General features: G+C 41.8%; 1 protein-coding gene across 2 annotated transcripts in view; it reads right to left on the bottom strand.

Moving 5' to 3' along the window:
• chrnb5a (cholinergic receptor, nicotinic, beta 5a) overlaps positions 1-18,257 on the bottom strand; it is a 40,484-nt gene extending 22,227 nt beyond the window's left edge. For both annotated transcript variants that reach the window (XM_039693224.2, XM_089132340.1), the window contains exons 1-2: positions 17,624-18,257; positions 3,863-4,008 (exon numbers count right to left, since the gene is read on the bottom strand). In XM_039693224.2, the coding sequence (XP_039549158.1) occupies positions 3,863-4,008; positions 17,624-17,675 (198 nt within the window). In that variant the 5' untranslated portion in view covers positions 17,676-18,257. The remainder of the gene's footprint in view (positions 1-3,862; positions 4,009-17,623) is intronic.
• Positions 18,258-19,296: the final 1,039 nt, after the last annotated feature.

Raw genomic sequence — 19,296 nt, 5'->3', positions numbered from 1 at the left:
TAAACTTTTTTCTTCTAAAGTGTTTGATAACTCAGAAGCGAAGACCAAGAGACTCGGGTGTATCTTCAGCAGAATTCTTTATTGAGAACACCAGCTGTTGGTAGCTGCAGTCATCAAGACTCACAGCACTGTATCTTACCCAAGTCTGACTAAGGAATATACACTCACCTAAATGATTATTAGGAACACCATGCTAATACTGTGTTTGACCCCCTTTCGCCTTTAGAACTTCCTTAATTCTACGTGGCATTGATTCAACAAGATGCTGAAAGCATTCTTTAGAAATGTTGGCCCATATTGACAGTATAGCATCTTGCAGTTGATGGAGATTTGTGGAATGCACATCCAGGGCACGAAGCTCCCGTTGTCACGAACACACACAGGGGACAGATATCCAAATGCAGCAGTTTATTAATAGGGTAATCCAAATATCGTAGTCAGCCAGACAAGGGTCAAAATCCAACAAAGCAGTCCAAAACAAGAAAAAACAAAACACAAACAAACTTGAAAACAGACCTCAAAGGTGGTGACATATAACAACGACTCATACTAACACAGACAAGGAATACACACATCTAACAAGACTAACACAGAACAGCTGGGAACGATTATGGGGAACAGCTGAGTGCAATGAACTGATGAGTGACAGTGACAGACAGAATGCTGGGAAATGAAGTCAAATGTGAAGGACACCGCGAGAACGAGGACCTCTGGTGAAAACAAGGGAACACAACCAGGCACTGTGACACCCGTTCCACCAAATCCCAAAAATGCTCTATTGTGGTGAGATCTGGTGACTGTGGGGGCCATTTTAGTACAGTGAACTCATTGTCATGTTCAAGAAACCAATTTGAAATGATTCAAGCTTTGTGACATGGTGCATTATCCTGGTGGAAGTAGCCATCAGAGGATGGGTACATGGTGGCCATAAAGAGATGGACATGGTCAGAAACAATGCTCAGGTAGGCTGTGGCATTTAAATGATGCCCAATTGGCACTAAGGAGCCTAAAGTGTACCAAGAAAACATCCCCCACTCCATTACACTACCACCAGCAGCCTGCACAGTGGTAACAAAGCATGATGGATCCATGTTCTCATTCTGTTTACGCCAAATTCTGACTCTACCATCTGAATGACTCAACAGATATCGAGACTCATCAGACCAGGCAACATTTTTCAGTCTTCAACTGTCCAATTTTGGTGAGCTCTTGCAAATTGTAGACTCTTTTTTTCTATTAGTAGTAGAGATGAGTGGTACCCAGTGGGGTCTTCTGCTGTTGTAGCCTATCCGCCTCAAGGTTGTGTGTGTTGTGGCTTCACAAATGCTTTGCTGCATAGCTTGGTTGTAACGAGTGGTTATTTCAGTCAAAGTTGCTCTTCTGCCAGATTGAATCAGTCGGCCCATTGTCCTCTGACCTCTAGCATCAACAAAGCATTTTCGCCCACAGGACTGGTGGATACTGGATGTTTTTTCCCTTTTCACGCCATTTGTAAACCCTAGAAATGTTTGTGCATGAAAATCCCAGTAACTGATCAGATTGTGAAATACTCAGACCGACCTGTCTGGGTCAGCCTAGTATGCCTGAAAGATGGACATAGTATGCAGACATGATGCAGCCTGACCTACCGCCATATACGCTTTACCTACCAAAGCCGAGGTGTTTCTTAGAGGCTTGGTGGGTAATGCCGGTGTCTTGAAAGATGATGCAGCCTCGGAAGAGAGATACCTCGCAAGCATCTCTTTTATCCGCGGCATAGCACCATACCCATTTGCCTTAGCCCACATAATATTTGAGTAAGTAGACGTCTGGGAACTAAACACTATAAGAAACCGTTTTTCTCCATGATTTCGACAGCTCGGTGTGGAGATCGTGAAAAAAGGCGGGCACAGGCGTGGAGGTTGCACTCGTGACGGCAAAAATTTCGATTTTGATACGCACTCCTGCTTAGTCAATGGCCATTCAATAATGAGTTTCTCTACTGCTCTCGTTAAAACGTGTAAGGCTGCGAGTCCTCCACATTTCCCGCAATACTAACAACATCCAGTTCCTCTGAACTGGATAGTTGCGGTACTGGTGCCTCAGCCCGAGCAGAAGGAACCGCAGAGCGTGCTTCCGAACCCGGAGCTAAGGCACTGGATCTCACAGATGATGGGAGAGATAAGGCTGGGCCCGTCTCTAACCCCGCTGAGAGATCCATCTGCGATCCCACGATAAGCGCCGCCGCTGCCTCGGCAGAAGCGGGACCCGAACCGAGGGGAGCGTGCACCAAACCACTCTCCTTGAAGAGCGCCTGGTGGGAGCGGAGCGTCCATAATGGCAGACACTCGCAGTGCTCACAGTCAGCCCCCTCGAGAGCTGACTGGGCATGCTGCACTCCCAAACAAACAACACAAAGAATGTGTGTATCCCTGCCCGTTAGATAGCGCGAGCAGGGAGGAACACACTTCTTAAATTGCTGTTCGCTTGCCATAGTCTCTCTAGTATAAATTGTTTGTGTGGTGCAGAGTATGTAAGGACAGACAATGTTCACACTGAGACAGATTCACATATGCGCTTGTGTTTTTGGGGTGCTTTATAGTTTCCTGGTCGATGACGTCACCCGCCTATGACGTTCCATCTCACCATTGGACTGATTCCATACGTGCTTCATGACGCACAACACAGGGGCGTTCCCACAGTGTTCGAGGCAGCTCAAAGTTCCCTTGAAAGGGAAAGAGCGACAGTCGCCCCGCTAGCAGGACGTGACAGTTAATTAAACCTGTTTTTCTCAAAATTCCATTTCTGAAAATCAGAAATCGGCCGACTTCAGATAACCACAACTTTTGTTACAGACAAATGATGAAATAAATAAAAACATAAATAAAGATTTGGAAAGGGCTTGAATCCAGCTTTAATATGGTCTTAAAACCTGTAATATATGTGGTGGGTTTTCCCAGATCGCATCACAAATGCACACTGATAAACTTTCTCAGTTTATATACTATGGTATTGGAATCTAAATTAAACATTTTAATAATAAATTTGTAACCCTACAGGTTGATACAGCAGGCTACTGATACAATTGGATACTAATACAGCGGGAACCAATCAGCTGTGCACTATAGATAATGATTTGATTGCAACCAGGTTGAGCTATTGGCCTGTACCATCTAGAGTTTCATGACAGAAATTTGTTTGGATATGATAAGGATATTTCATAATCCAGGCTTAAAACCTGTATCACCCACATGAGCACTAACACTGTCCTAATCAGACATGAACATGGCAGGGTTCCAGCATCCTCACAATGAGTAGAAGTCAGTCTGAATATATTTACTGTTTAATATACAGCTGTCTGAATCACAGAGTTGAAAAATTGAGTAGAACAAATTTTGCAGTAGGCGGAGATACAGAATGCAACCGGACAAATATAGAAACAAATTGTTGTGTTGCTTGTCACTTTGTGGCATTATGCCTGGTTAGAGTACAGTGTCACAGTGAATATACCCATCACTCTAAATGTACCTTAAGTCTCTAAGTCAAGGGCATTCTTCTGGTGCACCATGGATGTATTGCATGTATTGTGCTTGTGACATGAACATTAAATACTTTAAACGTTTTAAAGAAAGAACATTTTATAATATTTATTTAAATTTGTAAAACATTTTTAATATTATTTTTTTAAGTTGCTCTGGATACTATACTAAATGCCTAAAATATTAACTATATACACTACCATTCAAATATTTGGGGTCAGTAGTTTTTTGCTCTAATATTTTGGTGTGTGTGTCTGTGTGTGTGTGTGTGTGAGAGAGAGAGAGAGAGAGAGAGAGAGAGAGAGAGAGAGAGGAGAGAGAGAGAGAGAGAGAGAAACACTTACCACACTAATGAGCTGTGCAAGAGAGACTTTGATGCCAATAGTAACCTGCTGACTCTTATTAACCGCAGGCCGGATAAGTTTATTGTAGCGCTCAGGACCAAGCAGAAAATCTACCAGCCTTTCCTCTGCATCAGCAGCAAGAGACACTAACATAAACAAACACAGACAGACATCCACATGGGGATATTCAGATATTCATCGAAAGACATTAAAGTCACAAAGCAGTGATAGTTCTTGAGTTTTTGAGAATATCATGAAAAGGTTAAAAATGTCTGCTTTCACTGCAGAGCAAACAACACAAACATGTCAGAATAATTTTACTATGAATCTTATCCCATCAAAGCTCATAAGCCCACCACTGAGAAGGGAGTGTGCTAATGACATGGCAAAACAATGACTTGCCAAGACTGTAGCAAAAAAAGAAAAGAAAACACACACACACACACACACAAACACATGCCATTTCCTCACTGCATGTGGAACCAGATCTCCAGTGACTCTACTCCTCCCAAAACAGAACACTGACACACAAACGCACAAACAAACACACACACACCTAGTTCCCATCATGAATCCAAGATTGTGTCAGACTCAATTGCTATGATCCATTCCACACCAGAAGAGATACACACAAACAAAAACAGACACACACACACACACACACACACACGTGCGCGCACACACACACACCTTTTAGCTTATGAGGCTATGCTGAGCCTTAGTCATGTTGGATGGCTTGTCTCCTTAAAGGGTTAGTTCACCCAAAAATGAAAATTCTGTCAGTATTTACTCACCCTCAAGTTGTTCCAAACCTCTATGTGTTTATTTGTTCGGCTATACACAAAGGAAGATATTTGGAAGAATGATTTAATCAAACAGATCTCATTCCCCATTGACTACCATAGTAGGAAAAAATACATACTATGGTAGTCAATGGGGAATGAAATCTGTTTGATTAAAGGGGGGTTGACTGCGATTTCACTTTTTTCATTTTAAATAGTGTGTAATTTTGGTGCATGAACAGTATCTGCAAAGTTGCAGCGCTGAAAGTTCAGTGTAAGCAGAGATATCGTCTTTTAAAAATCAGGAAGTATATTGCCTATAAAAAGGGACTACAGCTGGACTACAGCTGGGTTATGGTATGTCACTACACTAACCCATAGCCTACATTTGCATCAGCACCTCCCTCAGAATATGCAGAAAATGGCATGCGCATATTTCTGAGGCACGTCGACTCGTCGAGTGTGTTCACGCAGCTGTCAGGTCTTCTGTGTTCGGGCTTCCCATGGACGCTATACTTCCTCAACAATGGATACAATTTACAGTTACAGTTTGATTATGTTCCTGAAAATGACGATCGTGATCTAGCTCTCTGTGCTGCGCTTTTTACGGAAGGCAGCTTCCAGAATCTCCACGAGTTCAACACCGGATTCAAAAAGAAACTGTTACTAAAACATGAAGCAGTTCTGACTTTAAAACAAGAGGCAGCAGTGTTGGGCCACAACCTGTAAGTAGGCTAAGTAGACTTCATCATTTTAAATGTATTTGCATGTATAATTCCAGACGTAGCCTTGTGTTTTATTTTTTTCAAATGCCAGCGCTGGCTTTATAGCCACTACTAGTTAGCCTATGCTATTTAGTGTCTACGAAAAACGCGTACAAACATTATGGACCTGAATTTTCTATAAGTACTAATGTTTTAAACATATTTTTCATGTATATATGAGGTTATTTTCTATTTATGACGTTATTTTCTCTTTATGACGTTGTTTTCGATTTGATCAAGAACGTAAACATGCCAACGCTGTTTGAGTATAGCATTAGTAGCCAGTCAGTTCGTGAGCTTAGAATTATAAGGTTCTATCTCCATTTAGGGTAGTTCTGAGATATTGAGCATCAAAGTTTTTACATCCCAGCTGGCAAAACTGTTATGTAGTATAATCTTCTATTATAGCTCAACAAGACCATCACCCTACAGGTACTTTGTGAATAAAATATCAAAATCCTGGCACATTTGGAAATGGGACTTTTTAAGATGACCCCAATGGAGATAGAACCTTTTAAGTCTGAGAGCTCTGATTCTGTTTGAAATTATAAGGTTCTATCTCCACTTTTACAAATAAAACCCCACATTTCAAAGAATAATTGTATATAACCATTGATAATATAATAGTATAGTATCAAAGCCAAGCAAGCAAGTTTGTAAGAAAAAAAAAATATTTTCAAAGAACATGGACATGGAGTAATTACACATTACTACACCTCACTCCTCTGTACTGTAAAAAAAAAAAAAAAAACATTTAGGAAGCATCTTACATTAAAAACGTTTAATTTAGTAGATTAACACAAAATATTGTAACATCATGATAATTATGTTTTCATCCCTTATTATTCTGTATGTCTGTTTTGTTATGTATGATGTACTTCATGTTATGTAATTTATGTTGTCATGACTCTTTCCAACCTTCTATCTTTACTTTCTAAATACTGCCTTGTAGTATGCTTTGTTAACTGCAGGCATGTACTTGAACATGGATAAATATTAGACAGATTAGACAATGGGACCCACTGAGGCACTGTCCAGGACTCAACAGGATAAACAGTCACAGTTGCATTGCTTGGATATTGAATCTACTGGAGATAGAACCTTATAATCCCAACTTGGTTAATGTTTTGTGAGATGGAACCTTTGTATTTTATTAATAACTACTAACAAAATATTTTTTTTTTTTACAAAAATAACACCACACAGGCATTAATAAATACCTAATACCTGACAATTGCATTCCTTAGCACCTGTACAGTACTTCCTAAATTGAAGGGTGTTTTCGTATAAAATTATTTTCTCTGTAGTTGTCTTTATGCCACATTTTCTTTCTGTGCCGTTGGTTTCCCAGATACTTTTCCAGTACCGCAAAACAAAGCAGTGTTTATACAAAACACAATCTTACTCACAATCTTGTCAGGCTACAGAGCTAAGAGGTGGGTTTTGATTGGTCCGTCCGTGTTCATTCAGGGTTTTGATTGGATATTGAATCTACTGGAGATAGAACCTTATAATCCCAACTCGGTTTATCTTTTGTGAGATGGAACCTTTTTATTTTATTAATAACTACTAACAAAATATTTTTTTTTTACAAAAATAACACCACACAGGCATTAATAAACACCTAATGGATCAGATTATGTCAAAAACTCAATTTCGACCAAAAGTGGAGATAGAACCTTATAATTCTAAGCTCACGAGTTGCTATTGTTGCCAGGCAGATGCTATTGTGTAAAATAAACGTGTATAAAGTTAAAAAATGTAGCAAATTATCATTCAGAAACGTTTAGTAAGAGCTGTAGTATGTGGTGAGTTTCTGCTTGACTCTCTTCATCGCGGCTTTCTCGGTCTGATTATGCCTGAAACTGATAGTGCAGTTCGACACATATTTACATCTGGACCGGCTCATCTGGAGCTTATGACATGTACGTTTCGCCCGTAAAGGTAATGGCCGTTAACCTTCCGGACAACGTGAGCGACAGTTAAGCCAATCACAACACACCAGGCCAAACTAACCCATCTGAGCCCACTACGTGTTTCTGGGGGAGTGTTTTCATAGAATCAGGAAGTGAACCGCTCGTTCAGGGGACAGAGGAGAGCGCGGCTGACAATAAAGGTGAAGTTTATGAAAAATAAGACTTTGAAAAAAAGAAAAACCACGAATACATGTTATATTGCACCCCATAAATACAATCATGCAAAGAAAAAAAGCAGTCAACCCCCTTTTAAAACATTCTTCCAAATATCTTCCTTTGTGTTCAGCAGAACAAATAAACACAGAGGTTTGGAACAACATGAGGGTGAGTAAATACTGACAGAATTTTCATTTTTGGGTGAACTAACCCTTTAAGCAACACTAAGTCCAGATCCACTTATCAGTTTGTGTTGTTGTTGTTTTTGTTTTTTTTTTGTTTTTTGTGTAACTCGGTCTTCAAGGGCGATATTCCCATGCAAAAGCCATATATGACTCTGGAACGACAATCAATGAACGAGTGTGTCTGACCTATTACCTCTAATCTTAGACCCATCTGTGACCACCATTTCCAGGAGTTGGCCAATACGTCATAAGACAGAAAAAACATCTGCAGCATCTGATTCAAACCCTAATATCCAATTTATTGATTCTATTTGTCACTATTTCAATGTCTATATGAGCTGCAGTGGATTCAAATGCAGTTATCAGTTCCAAAACCACTAATAAAAATATGAGCATGTTTATAAATAAACAAGACTTTAATATTTTACAATTTGCATTACATTTTAGACACAATATTGTCTGTCCCGAACAAAGCCAAGGTAGATACAAACTGTTCCATGTAGGCTACAATCATTTAATCAGTAAGATTTTTTTCTAATGAAATTAATACTTTTTAATAATAATATTTTTATTCAGCAAGGATGAAATTAAGTGTTAGTAAAGACATTTATAATTCCACAAAATATTTATATATTTTTTTTGGCTGCCTCTGCCACTCGTTCTAAAACTGCAGAGCTTTTCCAGGTTTTGAAGCCAAGACCTCTCGCACCCAAAGTGAGAATCATACCCTAAGACCAACGAGTCTGGAGGCTAGATGGTCCTTTGTGATGCCACTGTAAATTTAATGAAGCTCATCTGATGTCAAGATAACTAAAGTCTTATTGCTTCTAGAAAAGTTATTTCAAATTGTGTTCTTTTTCTGTATTCATAAAATAAATGTAGCCTTGTTGATCATAAGAGAAAACGTCCCTCGTTCCCTGAGAAGCCACACTCACCCCAGCCTGTGAGAGATGTATCCATGGTTAAAACTTTCCTCTGACATGGTGCCCCCATCACAGGGCCTAGGGACAGGAACCCTGGTTTCTTCCACATTACCAAAAAACAAAGGCAACTGCGCGTTACTTTGATCATGCGAAAAGGGTCGCCCCTTGGAAAAATCCCTCTGGTCCTGAGCCACCACTGCAGGGCCGTCATGTACAGCAGGCCAAAAGGGATCACGTCTGACGCCGCTGCCATAAGGCCCAGAACCCTTTGGAAGTGTTTGACAGTGATGGCCTGACCTAGCCTGAGACTCGTAACTCTGGTCAAGATGGTGTGTACACGAGTAAAGTACAAATGTGAGCACAAGTACAACTGTGCCCGCATCTTGACTGAATCCCACACTACCCCAGGAAATTAGTTCTCTGTAGAGGAATTAATGAACTTTTCTTGACATCGAGTATTAACCCTAAGCACCATAGATGGTTCAGAACAACATCTCAATGTTAAACTGCCATTTCTACTGACTTTGCCAAAATGAGCCAGTCGTCAATGTAGTTGAGGATGCGAATGCCTTGAAGTCTCAAAGGAGCAAGGGCAGCATCCATGCATTTCGAGAATGTGTGAGGCAACAGTGCTAGGCCAAATGGAAGAACACCACTAAAAGCAAATCTTAGGAACTTCCTGTGTTGTGGAAGGATGGAAATAGAAGTAAGCATCATTTAGATTTATTGTGACAAACCAGTTCTCGGACCTGATTTGACTCACTATCATGGGTATGGTCAACATTTTGAACTTGTATCTCCGGTTCAATACCAGAGATACCGGTTCAATACTGGAGATACTGGTTCAAAATGAGACCGGTTCAATACCCTGAGATCTATAGTAGGTCATAACCTCCATTCTTCTTGGGAACTATGAAGTACCGGCTGTAGAACCCGTCTTCCCTCTCCTGAGGAGAAACCTACTCTATGGCCTCCTTTGCCAAGAGAGACTGAACTTCTTTGGACTGGACTGACCAGTGTATGAATCACCCCATTGAATCGAGGTGGGCGATACTCAAACTGAATTCTGTATCCCTTTTCCACTGTGTGCAGGACCCACTGAGATATATTTTGAAGACCCTTCCAGGTGTCTAAATAATCTGCAAGGGGAATCAGTCGATCGAGACTGACCTCGCGTGTTGTGCTTGAGATATTGGTGACCTGAAGCATTTGATTGGCAGGAACTAACCGACTTAACATTTCTCCGACAGACAAAGACCATGCCTGCGTACCTTGTGAGAAGGAACTCACTTGACAGAGCCGCAACATTTTTGGGCAGATACTGCAATTTGCGTTCGCTGAAAACAATGTGCCCTGAGGCGCACTTAACAGTGGGAGCAACATATCGATTTCCTGGGGGCTCCTTGAAGGAGCGAGCTCGATCATGGAGGGAACCACCCTCAGAGGCCTGCGCAACGCGTCAGGACCTCTTTGGCGAAGCCTTCCTCGCCTGAATGACAGTCCTCAGATCTGCCTTTAGTTTGGAGGACTTCGACTGAGAGTGCTGCCCCTGGCTCCAGGCCTTTCTTGGGGGAGCGCAAGAGGCAACACTCTCCTTCTGCTGCTGCAGGTGTGAGGAGCTGGCAGCGGCCTCATGGGACTGCCCCCTGGCAGCAGACCCATGAGACTTGGAACGATGGCAGGGATTAGGTGCCTTAGTGTGGCTGACTGTCGTTTCGACTCCTGAAACCTCTCGATGACAGTATTGATGCATCGCCGAAGAGGCCAGAAGACGAAATCGGGGGGGAAGGCCCTGTCCTTGTCCCCGATGCCCGACAGGTTCAGCCACAGGTGTCTCTCTGTGGCTACCAATGCTGCCATAGAGTGGCCAATGTTGTGGGCCATCTCTTTGGTAGCACGGAGAGACAAGTGGACCATTCAATGCATCTCCCGAATATCGTCGAAGGCGACCTCCCTGCTATCATCCACCTCTCTGAGGAGGTTGGCCTGGTATGCCTGCCGAAGCCCTATTGTGTGCAGGCATGCACCAGCCCGACCCGCCGCCATATATGCCTTCCCAACCAGCGGCGAAGTGGTACAGCAGAGCTTGGAGGGAAGCGCCGGAGCCTTTAGGGACGATGCAGCATCGGGCGAAAGATGGGATGCAAAAGTCTCTTCAACCCGAGGCATCGTCCCACAGCCCTTCTCTTTCGACCCCATTATTGAGGAATATACGTATATGCATATTGGGACTGGACAGACGAGAAGAGAAGGGCTTGTTCCACGATCTCAACACCTCATTGTGGAGATCAGTGAAAAACGGGAGACTCTGGCGTGAAGGTTGTGGCCAGGCTTGCAGGAAGCGCTCATCCAGCATACTTTTTTTTGCCACTTCCTGCTTTTGTGGTGGCCAGTCGATCTTTAATTTACCCGCAGCCCGGGTCACAACCTCCAGCAGCTTCTCAAAGGCAGGAGAATGTGACAATGGAGCTTCACATTCCCCTACCTCTATGTTCAAACTATCTGATTCCTCAGAACCAGATAATTCAAACATCAGGTCCTCATTGCGGGCAGAAGAAGCCGCTGGGCAGGCTTCCATCTCGCGAGCGGGACAGCAAGAAGCCGTCTCAACATCATCGGCCAGATCTCTCTGCGATCCCCATGAATGCAGTCGTCGCACCTTGATCCACAGGGAGCGTATGCCTGGCCTGATTCATCTAACAGACTGAGGAGGGAACGGAGTATTCTCAGGGGCATTTGATCACAATTTGCACAGACAGCGCCCTTGAGTGCTCCCCATGCATGCTCCAATTCCAGACAAACAACACAGAGCACGTGTGTGTCACCCTCGTTTAAGTAGCGCAGGCAAGGGGACGCACACTGTATGAACTGCATCTCTTTATTTTCCATCTTAATACCTTTTGATTTACAGAACAAATAACATCAAATAAGACACACAGTTTCAAAAATAACGCTTGCTGAAGAACCATCACATGCAACGTCGCGGCTGACGTCCGGACGCAACACCAATCAAGAATGGACAAGTTCCATACAGGCTTCAGACGCGTTGAGCTGAAGGCGTTTCCCCAATGTGTCGACACAGTGCGAGTTCCCTCAAAAGGGAACATAAATAAATCTTACCGAACCCAACATCTTGAATGGTAGTTTAAATACAAGTGAATTTTTGAATGAATCGTGTTCCTACTTAATATTCATCCCATTTCACCACCAAGCGTAACAATAAAAACTGTAGAACGAGTAACAAAACAATCTCCACCACTTACTCACAGACAAAGGCAAGCAGACTGATACAAACAGTGAAAACTCCCAGTGTTGTTATGGTGCATTCACACCGGACGCGAATAGCACGTCAGGCACGAATGATTTCAATGTTAAGTCAATGCAAAGACGCGTTATGCGTGTAAAATTTCCTGCGGTGCGAATGAGGCGTAGAGCGCGGCGCGGAAGACGCGAATATGATGGATTAGATGGATGAGGGCGAGGGTGATCCTCGCTCCGATGCGGGACAACAGGTCATCAAACTGGACGAGTGACAGGCGGAAGTACCGCTGACAGCGGCCGTTATCCAGCGCAACTCCTGGAGCGAGCAAATGGTGAAACTCACCAAACGGTTCACCTCCAAAGGGTCCGGTAGACACAAATATACGGCGACGATGATCCCCACGCTGCTGTTCTGCTCTCCAGAGCAAATACAGAGCGGTGACTCTCTCGATGAATAAAAACAATGAAACATAAAAACAATGGCCGCCAACGGATTTCGATTCTGACGTGCGTCACGCGTGTACATTTCGCTTCAAACTATTGTTTTTACACACGTCAGTTTCACTCGACGTGAATTAACACAAAATGGTGAAGCATCAAACTAGATGCATCAGGCGCGAATTTGACGCGCTATTCGCGTTCGGTGTGAACGCAGCATTAGACTGTACATCAAAACTCTCGGAACGCCACTCAGCTAATCAAATTCAAAGACTGAAACTAAATGCTGTTAATGTCATGTCACCAACATCTAATAGTTGTAATACTTTCACATTGAATCGCTAAAATAATGTAGAATAACATATTTCCCCATGTCTTGTCTGGACTTTTGTTTTATTTCCTGTCCCAGTGCCATGTTTGTAGTTCATTGTAGTTTTGCATGTTGATTAGGATCCCCAGGTGTGTCTCATGTCCTCCTTACCCTGTTAAGCCTGTTTGCACCTGATTATATATAGCCCCTGTGTTCTATTAGGGCTGGGCAAAACCTTTTTTTCGATGAATGATTTTTTAAAATGTGGTCGATTCAAAATCGATTCTTTTCCATATTCAGGGCTCGCGGTGCTGTGTCTTCTCTCTTTGCACAGTGCACAAAGCAAACGTCAAGCGCTGTTTAGGAGTCGGGACATGACAGAATATTCACTTGCACAATCGGCCCATCATTGTATAGTAACTAACATTTATCATTTTCACATCTTTTTAAGTTTTACCAGTTTAAACATTCAAACAATTTTAAAATATCCCGTGCTCGCGCAATCTCAGATATGTTCCCTTTCGAGGGAACTCGAACTGCGTCGAATGACACTTTAGGGGACGCCCCTCAGTGTAGTGCACCTGAAGCATGAATGAAACTAGACCAATCCTGATTGGTGTTACGGTCATGACGTAATGTGTGACGACATAAGCAGAAGCTACAAAGAGACGCTGGCACATAAAAGTATTTAAGTTTTCTGTTCTTCAGCAAGCACTCTCTGTCTGAACTTGTCGGCCTTATTTGGTGTTTTTTGTCACAAGCATTTCATATTATAACTCTGCTGCCAGAATAATCACCCATACCAAGCGTTCTGCACATATCACCCCAATGTTGCATGATCTTCACTGGCTTACTGTGGCTTACCGTATTCAATTCTAAATTCTCACTTTTAAATCTTTGCACCTTGGCTCCCCCCATCTCTGTAACCGGCTCCACCCCTAAACCCCGACCCGCTCACTACGATCCCCTGACTCCAGCCTTCTCGTCGTTCCTTGGCATCGTCTGGCTTCAATGATTCAGATCATTGGCAGATCATTCAGTGTTGTTGAACCCAAAATTTGGAAATATGTTCCCCGATCACTCTGCTTTGTTAACACTATTTCTGAATTCAAATCCATGCTCAAAACACTTGTTTTCTGAAAGTCATAATTCTTAAGTTGTACTACATTTTTTTACACTCTCCTCTACCTACTGTTGGTTTGTTTGTTGTCTTTGTCTATTGCCTTTTTTGTTGTTTGTTTATTGTAAAGCATCCTTGAGCTCTGGAAAGGCGCTGTATAAATAAAACGGATTATTATTATAATTATTATAATGGCAAGTGCAAGTTTCACTCTGTGTGTGCCTCCCTACCCTTGCTACATCACGGGTGGGGACACACACCAAATGTGCGTGCATTGTTTGGAAGTGCAGCATGCGCGAGCAGCTCTCGAGGGGGCTACTTGCGAGGATTGCGAGAGGCTTCCGCTGCGCTCCTGCCTGGCCATTTTTGACGAAGATGGCTCGCGAGCCCCGTGGTGCGGGCGATGCTCTTCATGGGTTTTGCAAATGGATCTGACAGGGGATCTTGAGGCTGCTGAGGCACCTTCTCGAGATTAATCTGGCATTTTCGATGTTCTCTCACCTTCTCTGAGTAGACGTATTCAGCGTCAAGGGCGGGGATTTTGGGGATGTATTAGCAACTATTGGCGTATTAACATCAGTTGGCCACATGTTACTGTAATTTAGAACAGGGAGTTGGACACACGTGAGGAATGTGGTCTGTTCCACGATTTACACAACTGGTTGTTGAGGTTGCTCTCTGTGCTGCAACCTCAGCATTGGGACTTGCCTTTCTTTCCCGGGACAGGGGCTCAGGCTTTTCATTCTCCATCTCACGTGATGGCAGATGCGAGAGACTAGATCAGCTCTGCCCTGTCACAGTGCTAAAAATGTATACTCAGAGGTCCTCTTCATGGCTGAAGTCAGACCAGTTGTTGGTGTGTTTTGGGTCGCCCAAGAAGGGACTTCCCGCCTCCAAACAGACCATCAGCAACTTGATTGTCCATGCTATTTCTTTGGCCTACCAGGTGCACAATTTGCCTTCACCTTTGGCCGTGAGGGCTCATTCAACCAGAGGCATGCCGTCCTCTAGAGCCCTCCTCTCGGGGGGCCTGATCCAGGAGGTCTGCGATGCAGCAGGATGGACCATCCCCCATACCTTTATTAAGTTTTACAGTCTGGACATTCCGTCTATGCCTGCCACTCTTGTGCTCTTGTCCTAAATGTGCCTGTGAGCAGCTTCACACTAGGACAGACTGGGTGCGTTGTGGCATAGTGGGTACTCGTTCCCCCAACTGTCATTCGACACAGTTTGAGTTCCCTCGAAAGGGAACGTCTTGGGTTACAACTGTCCCTTGTTCCCTGAGAAAGGGAACAAGAACTGCTTCACTTCGCCACACCTTCCCCTGCCTGGTAGCGTTTGATTACAGAAGCAAACACCTGTGTTGTAGTACTCGAGACTCGGACTCGTCTCGGACTCGGTCTCGAGACCATATTTTAATGGTCTTGGTCTTGTCATGGACTCGTCTGCATTTGGACTCGGAATTGACTCGTACTCGAACATTTTTTTTTTTTAGGACTCAGACTTATTCCCGAGTCCACTCGAGTTCAATTCAAAATATTTTTCAGGATTATTAATGTATGTTAAAAAAATATTTCTTTAAATTGATTGACACGCCCAGTGATTGGTTATTTTCTAGTGCGCAACTGCGCATGACAAATTGTAATAAAATTACTTTAAACACCACCTACTATGTGGCCTTTTTACCCTAAACTGATCATATTTTTTAAACTCTAAGTAAATTCAGTAAAAAAAAAAAAGTATTTCTCTTAGTAAATAAAAGTAAATTAGGTAATCAACCCTCACTGGTCTCGGTCTCGACTCGGACTCGACCGTCTCTGGTCTCGGTCTCGACTCGGACTCGAGTGAGGTGGTCTCGACTACAACACTGGCAAACACTGTTGTGTTCTGGCGTCTCTTTGTAGTTTCTGCTTATGCCGTCATACATTCATGACGCAACACCAATCAGAATTGGTCTAGTTTCATTCATGCTGCAGAGGCGCTACGCTAAGGGGTGTTCCCCAAAGTGTCATTCGACTCGTTCCTAATAATAAATCTATTGTATTTATTTGTGCCACTTTTTCAATTTAATTAAAAGATTGAAATCAAGGTTCCATGGGCTGCACAAACTCTTAACAAAAAAAATTACCCCATTGTAAAAACAAACATTTAGGTGAGATCAATTTAAAAAAAATTTTAGAACCCAAGTGTAAAGTCTTTCACTACAGCTAAAAGTAGATTTACAGAAAGACTGTGTAAAAGAGATACATCATAAGCAACAACTTGTGAAAGAGATGATAATCAAAGATGAAAAGAATTTACACTACACGTGTGTGTTTGTGGCTATTCGTTGAGCTGTAATTTATATGAACTGCCTGTGAAGAGGTTGTGTGCTTTTGTCATGATTGCTCGTGTTAATGGATGTTAGTGGAGGTTAAGTGCTCTCATCCCACATTATGTGTCTTCTCCTACAGTATAGTAATAATATTACACAAGCATAACCATAACTAATACACAAACACACACACACAAATATATATATATATATATATATATAGTATGTTCTTTGCATTTTAGAAATTGATTTCACATGTATATTGTTTACAAAGTCTTGGCAACAATTCCATGACAAATTTTTGTTTTTGATATTATTGTTACTGTTGTGTGCCTTTGCTTTTTTGTTCATACATATTCATTGTATCTTATGATTTATGTTTTTTTTTTTTCAATGTGCAGATGTAATTGAATGAAGACAGCAAATAAATCCAAATTGTATGCTATCTTTATTAAGTTATATATGCACATCGATCCTTATCTTGTCTCTTCGGAACTGCTACATATAACAGTAACATATACGGTTGACCATGGCATTTACGGATGTTGTACAGAAGTTTTTCTGTCTTGCCGTGGGTACAAACTGTCACAAAGACTTGGACCATATTTTTTTATGTAAAACAAACAGAATGCTTGTTATACAATTAATCTAAATCCATGCCTCTACAGAAATGCAGTGGAAAAGTCTAAATCTATGGACTCTTTATAACACTCTAATTTGTGTTATGAGATTTTTTTTACTGGAGTATGGGGAAGGGAATGCTGTGATAACATTGCTCTCTTTTTACTTAATTTACTTTAACTTATATGAAAGGGTCTATGGACATATGAACTACCTAAAATGAAATAATTTAGCCCAATAAATGTCTTAAATACTTTCACAACATTATCTACATGCAGGTTCTTTAAATGTTTGTATATGACACATTTGTCTGTATGTATGATTGTGTGTTTGACAAAATCAAATGTAGTTCAAAGGTTAAATATATAAAATATCCAACCTATATAGTTTTATTTCTTGCATGGAATACTAAAGGAGGAGTAAAATAATGTTGCGCTCTTCAATGAAAGTGGCCTTCAAACTCTTTTCTCGCCCTGTTAAAGCATCAAAAGTAGTCCATACAACTCAAGCACTATATCCAAGGTCTTCTGAAGCAGTGTAAAAACTACTTATCACCTCTGTTAAGTTTCAGAAACATGAAAAGAATCGTATTTGACATACTTGATGAACAAACAAAAAAATAAACTTAACCAACAAGTTTCTCACTGCACGTGTCCCACGTGATCACATCCATTAGGGGGGAGAGAGAGAGAGAGAGAGAGAGAGAGAGAGAGAGAGAGAGAGAGAGAGAGAGAGAGAGAGAGAGGAGGGTACAAAGGATAAAGAAAAACACCTTGTTACCAATGTCTGTAATAAAAAGTACTGCATGCTTAATTCATGTGCTGTCATTACTAATTTTCTGAATATATAAGACAAACCACAGCCTTATATAAAAAAGTGTTATTGAAAAACTAGTTGCCATAGCTTCTTACTTGTCACGCACAGCCAAAATAGACAGAGACATAAAAACCACGTTGATGCCATCACGGAGCCCGTTACTCTTTCTCTCTTCGTCTCTTTCTCTTCTGTCCCGGCGGTGAAGGTTCACGGTGATGTCCAGTCCACGGCCACTATCACCCTCCAGTGTCCTCCGTCCTCTCCAGGACAGGTGGTGTCGTATGTTTAACGCAACACAAGGCTTATTCTAGCTGTGCTAGGGGTTTTGCTCTTCCTCTCTCAGTTTTCAGCAGCCGTCTCCCAATCATCGACAGATGTTTTGCTCGCGTTAATACAATGGATTCCAGTTCGCCGAGAAAAAGCGCGAGCCCGTCCACAGACTCCAGTCAGATTACGCGCGCTTCCATTTGAAGCACGGATGAGCCATTCATCAAGTCAGCACGCATGTCTTAACAAGAAAGAAACATTGTTGCGTTTGTAAACACGTTTCCCGAAAACACGAAAATAACCGACAGTAGACACCGGCTGCAACTTTTAAGCGATGATGCGCAGGAACACAAGGGACTGTTCAATTTCCCAGACACGTCTGCTTTTATCCTTTTCTGCTTTAGCTCACAAACTTCGGTACCATCAATATTTGTATACTATTGTACAAGGCTATTGTGTATTCCTGGCTGAGTGATCTTCTGATGCAGTCCATGGATCTGTGAGAACAGATTCTCATATGGGGCATTGCTCCGGGAGAACACGTGACGGACCGTGCCGTTTCCCGTGCGAGGTGCAGGAATCTGCTCAAAATGGGTAATTTATTAAACAGTTATATTAATTTAGATATGCTTCACTTTATTCTATCTGTCTATCTGTTTTACTCTCAACATTTGTTTTCTTTTCTTATTTTTTTTAAATAATAGTCTGTATGCCCAAGTGTCTTTTTTTTAAAGGACACCACAACATAAATATTTTAGACATTATTAGGTCATTCTTTATTCTCAGCTCAACAAAAATCAACAAAATATCAACTGTACCATCAGCACAACCATCTCCTTCTCCCTTGTTGTCTGTCATTCGTTCACCCAAATTTTGAAATTATCAGTCGTTGTTCCAAACCCATAAGACTTTTGTTCATCTTTGAAACACAAATGAAGATATTTTTAATGAAACCTTAAAGATTTATGTCTCTCTATTTAAAGCCAATTCTACTAAAACATTCTTAAAAACAGTCACAAAGACATTAACTAAATCCATATTAATCAACATGATTATTAGTAGCTGCAATAAGCAATATTAGAATATTTCACTCATAATTCTAGCCTAATCAGTATGTTCACCGCCCCCCCCCCACACACACACACACACACACACAAAAGATGATAATTTACATTGTTTCAAAACGATAAAACTTTCAATCACCTTTGAAACACAAATCAACATATTTTTAATGAAGCCTGAGAGATGTCACTGTGACGTAGGAACATGAATGAAGCGGAGAGTGAATTAAAAATCCAAGAACATTTAATAATAATACAAATACAAGAGGTAAACAAATACAGTAAGCAACATCAAACAACTACAACGACCAACAAACCACCACTGAAACACAGAGGTATATCCACAAGTTTCCGAGGGGCGCTCCTGTAAAAAATAAAGTGGGTGAAACTTCCGGTACGGCGGCGGAAGTAGCATTCCAATGGTATTTTGTGTGTTAGTT

Source organism: Pimephales promelas, chromosome 6 (genome assembly GCF_988280905.1).
Source record: "Pimephales promelas chromosome 6, fPimPro1.hap1.1, whole genome shotgun sequence".
Classification (NCBI taxonomy): domain Eukaryota; kingdom Metazoa; phylum Chordata; class Actinopteri; order Cypriniformes; family Leuciscidae; genus Pimephales; species Pimephales promelas.
The sequence above is the reverse complement of the archived record's forward strand: the minus strand, read 5'-3'. Positions and strand labels throughout refer to the sequence as shown.